This window comes from Limulus polyphemus, unplaced genomic scaffold (genome assembly GCF_000517525.1).
Source record: "Limulus polyphemus unplaced genomic scaffold, Limulus_polyphemus-2.1.2 Scaffold2244, whole genome shotgun sequence".
Classification (NCBI taxonomy): Eukaryota; Metazoa; Arthropoda; class Merostomata; order Xiphosura; family Limulidae; genus Limulus; species Limulus polyphemus.
In genome coordinates, this window is record NW_013667854.1 from 57900 (window position 1) to 64622 (window position 6723).

Sequence of the window (6723 nt, forward strand, 5' to 3'; positions counted from 1 at the left end):
AACAGTTTATTTGTTACAATTAAAAACTGTGGTGATTAATGCAACATAAAAATGATATTAATGGAATTATGCAATAAAATGAATAGCAAATAACGTGTTTGACCTAAACACATTGATTATTGATAATAATGAACAAAAAGATAAACTGTTCTTTAATAGAATGATGAATACTAAACGTTATTTGATGGAAGACAGAAAAAAACAGAACACTTGTAACGAGAAAAAAAGAGAGTTAAAACTTTTCAAGAATAAACTAATGGGAATTGTTGCAATTCCTAAGGTTATTTTTTCGCTGATTTTAAGTTTCTTGTTACTAGAAAAATATGAAATAATAAAGAAAATAAAAAGCAATTAAACAGATCATGAGTGCCATATATCTAATTAAGAATCAAACCAAACCATTATTATACAGAATTACAAACTCTTTTATCCGTCAGCTTCGGTTTTGCTTCGATTTATGTCTAATTTATTTTATCTTTGCGATGGAATGATAAGTATTGGCATCTGTAGCTAAGTGTGGGAAGAAACAGTTCATCATTATACAGACAATAACCAGTACTAACACAGCAGTACTACCACAATACGAAACCTTAGTCCTCTTTCTTTTCTACAGAGTTTGCTCATGTCTTTCTAAGAAGCGGATCTAATGGTTAAATCAACGCCTTCTGGAATAACTTGTCATTGTTTCAGATAAGTCAAGTTTATCGGGAATTTTCAGATGTTTCTTACTCTTGAGAAACTCACCAGAAAGCGATAATCCCTTAATTTCCCACAGTGATAAATATCGCCAAGTCCCTGCTTTAATTTCTGGCAATTATACTGTTCTTTTGAACGACATCCCCAAGATGTTACTTACTCTGATTGCCGTGCTTCTCCCATGTTGTGGATTAGGGTTTCTAGTCACTGGTAAGATAATATTATAATACGGTTCCCATGGACCAAAATATAGAAAACAAATAAAATGTACCGAGACAAAACCTTAAAAATTATCAAGCATAAAAATCATACACTAAAAGATGTAAGTAAAATTTAATCAAGAAACATTAAATTTGATTCCATTAATCAGTTATAATAGTTTGAATATTAAATGCAGTTTAAGTTCGATTGTTGGTACATACGAAGCTATACAATGGACTATCTGTTCTCTGCCAAACACAGTTATCGAAATCCAATGTTTAGCATCGTAAGCCTGAAATATACCTTTAAGCTAGTGGAAGCATATACAAATTTATTATATTATATATTTGAAGTATTTTTACTGAACTCCGTAATTGTTCATTATGTTAGATCTTGAATCGTTATATTTAGACTCGTAAAATTGAAAATATTCTCCAAAACAGTCTCATAATCACGACAAAGAAAAATAATATATTGAATAATCATTAATAATATTTATAAGGATATGGGTATAAAAAAGTATTGATTACAATGAACATAATAAATTACTTAAACTCGTCGTTTTTAACATTTCTACCAATTTTGTTTGTTACTTTGAGCTTCAGCACTTCTACATCTGATTTATTTTTACTTTTTTATAAATATTATAGAAGAATGGCAATTGTGACCTACAGACAGTTCTTATTGTGGTTATTCTTCATATTGTATGGCAAAAAAAGTAATTTTTACCTCCTAAAGTGTTCTGCCGTATGTCAAACTATTAGACCATAGAAAATGACTTTGACTAATCGCAAACAGAAAAGATACTCTAATGCAATAAAGTATATTCAAAACGTGATTATGTTTTCTTTTCTTAGATGACTTTAGAGATTCGTCAATGTACAATGCAGGTAAGAACAAAGAAATTATGTTGTTGCTTTGAACATAAAATGTTTGCAAGAATTAACCACAAAATTACCTGGAAAATACAAAGTTATGTACTAAGTGGTTATATTCGAAGCAGATGTAAGGCAGTTTCTAAACGTTTCTTAAAACAAGTTAATTGAAATATCTTATTCCTTATTTGGAATTTCTACCTATTGAACATTATAAATTGGCAATCACTAAAAATGTTAACAGAATTAAGGGTACGTTCTTATCTTAACATTTCATTTACCAAGAAAGCTAGTTCCAACAAAACTTCAACTACTTAGAGCAAAATTAGTTTGTGCTTATATCTATCTATCTATTTATATGGGAAATTCCAATATTTTATATTTAGTTTCTTGGTGCACCTGAAATACATAGAAGTGAAATAACATTAGTGAATTCATTAGTTAAAGTTAAAGACCAATTACTTACGAATGAATGGATAGATTTTACGTTGTAAGATTTTTCTCTAGTCACAGAGAACAATTTAATATAATGATTCATTATTGGGCGTTCTGATACATTTTTAATAGATACAGAATAAAGGACGTAAGAGGAACAGTAAAAGAACTTCGAGGAAACCTAAATTAGCAGCTTAGCTGCCAACTTAATTCATGTATGACTTACTTTTAAAAAATCCATTAATTACAACAAGTATTTGTTGATCCTGTTTGACATAAACGTATCTGAAGGTGGATTCGTGTTGTAATCTAACTGTACTATGAACAATATGTATCACTTACAAGATGTTTTCATAAGATTAGTTCAGAGTGAATGCATTAGCCAAAAGCTTACTTGTCATCAATAAGATGTGTTTTTGTTTTATAATTAACTAACTATTTGTGACACTTGTTTTAATTTGATAGATCTGTATCAGGGTGACATCGCAGGAATTGACATGACGCAGGCAAGATTTCTTTCGTTTTGATTTTATAATTTACACATTTACTTTTAAGAAGTAAAAATACTTTTTCGTTTTACAAATATTTGCACCAAGTGATTTGAATGCTAATGAATTGAAAAAATTAAGTGAGAAAACAGTGTCATTTATCAGTTATTACGGTATATAACCCTTTATGTTGTCGAGGCATGATCGATTTACCAGTAGTTTACGTGATATGTAGCACAATAAGACTGATTATAATTTTCTACATATCTTTCTTTACTGGCTTTATTTGTAGAAAATTATTATCAGTTTTATTGTGATATATATCACATAGACTACTGATAAACAGAGTAACATTAGTCAGCTGTTTATGACTTAGCTACCGTAAAATAAGAAGGAAGCAGGCATAGCTTTGGAAAGTAATCGTTATTATAAATATTCTTCAGTGTAAGTTATATATCAGTCATGAGTGATCGTATTATTTAGAAAAAAAAAGCTTATTACTTAAAACGTTACAAACAACTAATTTATCCTGATTTACACCAGTGCAAACAAATATAAATTTTAAGAGGGGCATACAGTCTTAGACGGCCTAATAGATATATTTTAACGTTCTTCCCTGTACTTAAATTTAATTGAACGTCCAAGTAAAACGTTGTGGGGTGGACATCTCACAGAGACGTGAGAACCAGAAGTGCTACAGTGCCCCCGCTTTTACATATTTGACTTATATACCAACTGTAAATTATATTATTATATTACTTTTCTGGGAGCATGCGCTCAGTCACCCTAGATTGAGCTGCCTTTGGCATCACGGAAGCTACTTTTAGCAGCTCCTTACACTTTCAATTTCTCATTGTAAAATCTGCCAAACTTTGCAACTTCTTCCTATGCCACTGTCTTAATACCTGCTTTAAAGTTAAATTATTGTTATGTAGTTAGTAGGATGTGAGGATAATGAGGGGACTCTGTAACTCGAATGTCTTTGAACTGTAACAGTATGTATTAATGTTTTAGTGGTTAGTTGTTTATATGGAACTAGGTAATAATAACTTATAAATCTAGCAAAAGCACACACACACACACACACACACACATATATATATATATATACATGTGTGTGATCTCAAGGTGGCTGTAATGGTAATTTCTTATTCAATTGTATAATAACTTGTAAAGTTACGCACATACATATACACTCAAATATTTAAATACGCGTGATTACATTTTTGAGTATGCTTTAATAGATACGGTAGTACACAAATTACCTTTAAGCATCAAAATTCGTCATCATCTATATTAACAGAAGAATGTGTTTTAAGTATTAAAATTGTACGTTCCTGTGAGAAGTGGAATTTATTAAACCTCACGCTAAATCAGGAACAATTTATCACTCGATGTCAGTATGAATGAAATATTTTCTTTTTGTAATATTGTTATCAGACGAAAATGTGATTAATAAATTAATAAATTAAATATGGACACCACGGATGTGAAGAGAATATCTTACTAGCTTTAGTGTATTCATGATATGTACGTTAAGCTGAAGTCATTTTAGCAGTTTAGATTCGCCGGGATTTTCTTTCAATAATTAGTGCTGTTTCATTCTACATATTTTATTTTAAAACAAACAACTAGGTATTGTGAAAACAATAAAGCATGATATCAGCAAATGTAATATAAATGTTGTAAAAAAAGATATTTAACCATAAACTTGTATGAAGTACAAGTCCTCCCAGAATGTCTATTGTTTCTTTAACCAAAACAAAATTACAAATCTACCTGTTGCAAGTTAACATATTTACCTTCTATAAACTTTAAATAACCTCAAAACCTAGAGAAGGTAAAAGATACCCGTATACATACAGATTCACATATGTATACACATAATTTTATATCCCATAATTTCATTCGGAAGAGGCAAAATTAACTAAAATTTTGTACCAAAACACATAGCACGGACCTAAATTGAAGAGTTAGGCCAGAGATAAGATACCCAATTAACACCAAAACCGCCAACTCTACTCTTTACCAATAAATAGTGGGATTAACTATAACTTTATAACACCCACATTTCTGAAAAGGCGAGCATGCATGGTGACGGGATTAAATCCTGCAATATCATATCAAATACAGTAAACAATAAATGTGTTTATAATGGTAGAATATCTAAGGCGAAAGTTAATTTATTTATTTAAAAAATACCATTTTTTATGTATTTGGTGTCATTTGATTGATATATATATATATTCAGCAAACAAAAGAGAAGTTGACTTCCATAGTATTTGATATTGAGGAATGTAAAACTCATTTTTCGTTCGTGTCTTTGTGTGTATTCAACATAAATAAATAATTAAAATAAGATAAAAATTTATCTTGTGAGTGGTTCTGAATAAAAACAAGCCATGATTGGGTATCGAAACCCGGATTTTAGCGTTGTAAGTCCGCAGACATACAGCTGTGCCACTACGGGGGAAATTTCTAATAGAAATAAATGTCAATATATTAAAATAGCAAGAGTTTTATACAAACACACACACACACACACACATATATATATATATTGGTGGGCAGAGCACAGATAACCTTTTGTGTAGCTTTGTGCTTAATAACAAACAACATCATTAAATAATACAAAGCTGTTTTTTTACAATGTACATATTTTATTTTACTTGTAATAAAAGTCAAAAATTGTAAATTTATAAATTTTTAATATTTATTCCATGTTAAATGATTGCCTAATAAAATGCAAGGATGGCTGTCTTTTAGTTAAATTAATAAACTTTATAGGTTTATTACTTTGCATAAAGTTGCAGTTTACTGTTTCTTTGTACGGATAAAACAAGACCATTAGTATTATCTTTTATCTAGTTATGACCAGACAAGATTTTGACCTTATCATAGAAGTTCCATTTCATATTTAGTTCATCATATATATATATATGGAGGGCATTTACGTAAATAATAAATCATATGGGTTTTAACACAGGTTTCTAAGGAACCGTAATATGGATTCATAAGCAAAGATGAAGTACGTTCTTCATATTCGAGTCCGTTGCTGTTTCTCGCATAAGTAATAATAATTAGAAATACAAGGATTACAACAATGTTCAAGTTTAGTAAAAATGTATAATATGAAACAATGTCAACAGTTATCCTAAAATCTAAATATACACTAATAATTATTTTACTTTTTGCTAATTATATAGCAGAACATTCTCGGTCCGGCATAGCCAGGTGGTTAGTGCGCATGAATCGCGATCTGAGATTCGCGGTTTCGAATCTCCGTCCCACCACGTAACGGTCAATCCCACTATTCGTTGGTAAAAGAGTACTCCAAGAGTTGGTGGTGGGTGGTGATGACTAGCTACTTTCCCTCTAGCTGAATTAGGGACCGCTAGCACAGGTAGCACTTGTGTAGCTTTGCGCAAAATAAAATAAAAAACAGAACATTCTTACATTACGCTAAAATCTTATTTAATTCATAAGTTACGACAAGAAATTTTAAATAATTTTAGATAGAGAGAGAGATAAACGTGGATTGGTGAATGTATGATCATCTTGTAATTTGAAAATTACAAAAAATAGCATTTTAGAACAGTTCTCATTAAAACTCTGTATACTAAAGATATGAAAAAACATTCCATAAAAATCTACAAATCTTTTCATTTGACATTATGAGCCGAACGCTGCCCAAATGATTAGTGTGTTGTTCACACGTGCAGTTCGTGTACCGCTATCGCCACAAAAAGAAAGAAAGAAAAATACTCTCTCGCCCGGGCTTTCTTTCGGTCCCGACTAGTGAAAGTGGGTTTTCTCGGGACACTCCCGGTTCTCCCCCCCCCCACACACACCAAACTTTTAAGCGTTGAATCTATGGATCCCAGCCATGGCACTTGGGTCCATTGATCCCCTCCAGGTCCTGTAAAGGCCCATTTGTTTCAGTTTGTTTCAATACATTGTCAACAATCGTTTTCGACTTGTTTCTTCTACAAGAACAACTTGCTTCTGCTACGCCTTCGCCTTCACTT

The 6723-nt window shown here is 31.0% G+C and overlaps 1 protein-coding gene across 1 annotated transcript in view; it reads left to right on the plus strand.

The window, feature by feature from the left end:
• Positions 1-818: 818 nt before the first annotated feature.
• LOC106466383 (astacin-like metalloprotease toxin 1) overlaps positions 819-6723 on the plus strand; it is a 33910-nt gene continuing 28005 nt past the window's right edge. The window contains exons 1-3 of the mRNA XM_013926666.2: positions 819-906; positions 1755-1787; positions 2673-2713. Of these exons, the coding sequence (XP_013782120.2) occupies positions 846-906; positions 1755-1787; positions 2673-2713 (135 nt within the window). The 5' untranslated portion in view covers positions 819-845. The remainder of the gene's footprint in view (positions 907-1754; positions 1788-2672; positions 2714-6723) is intronic.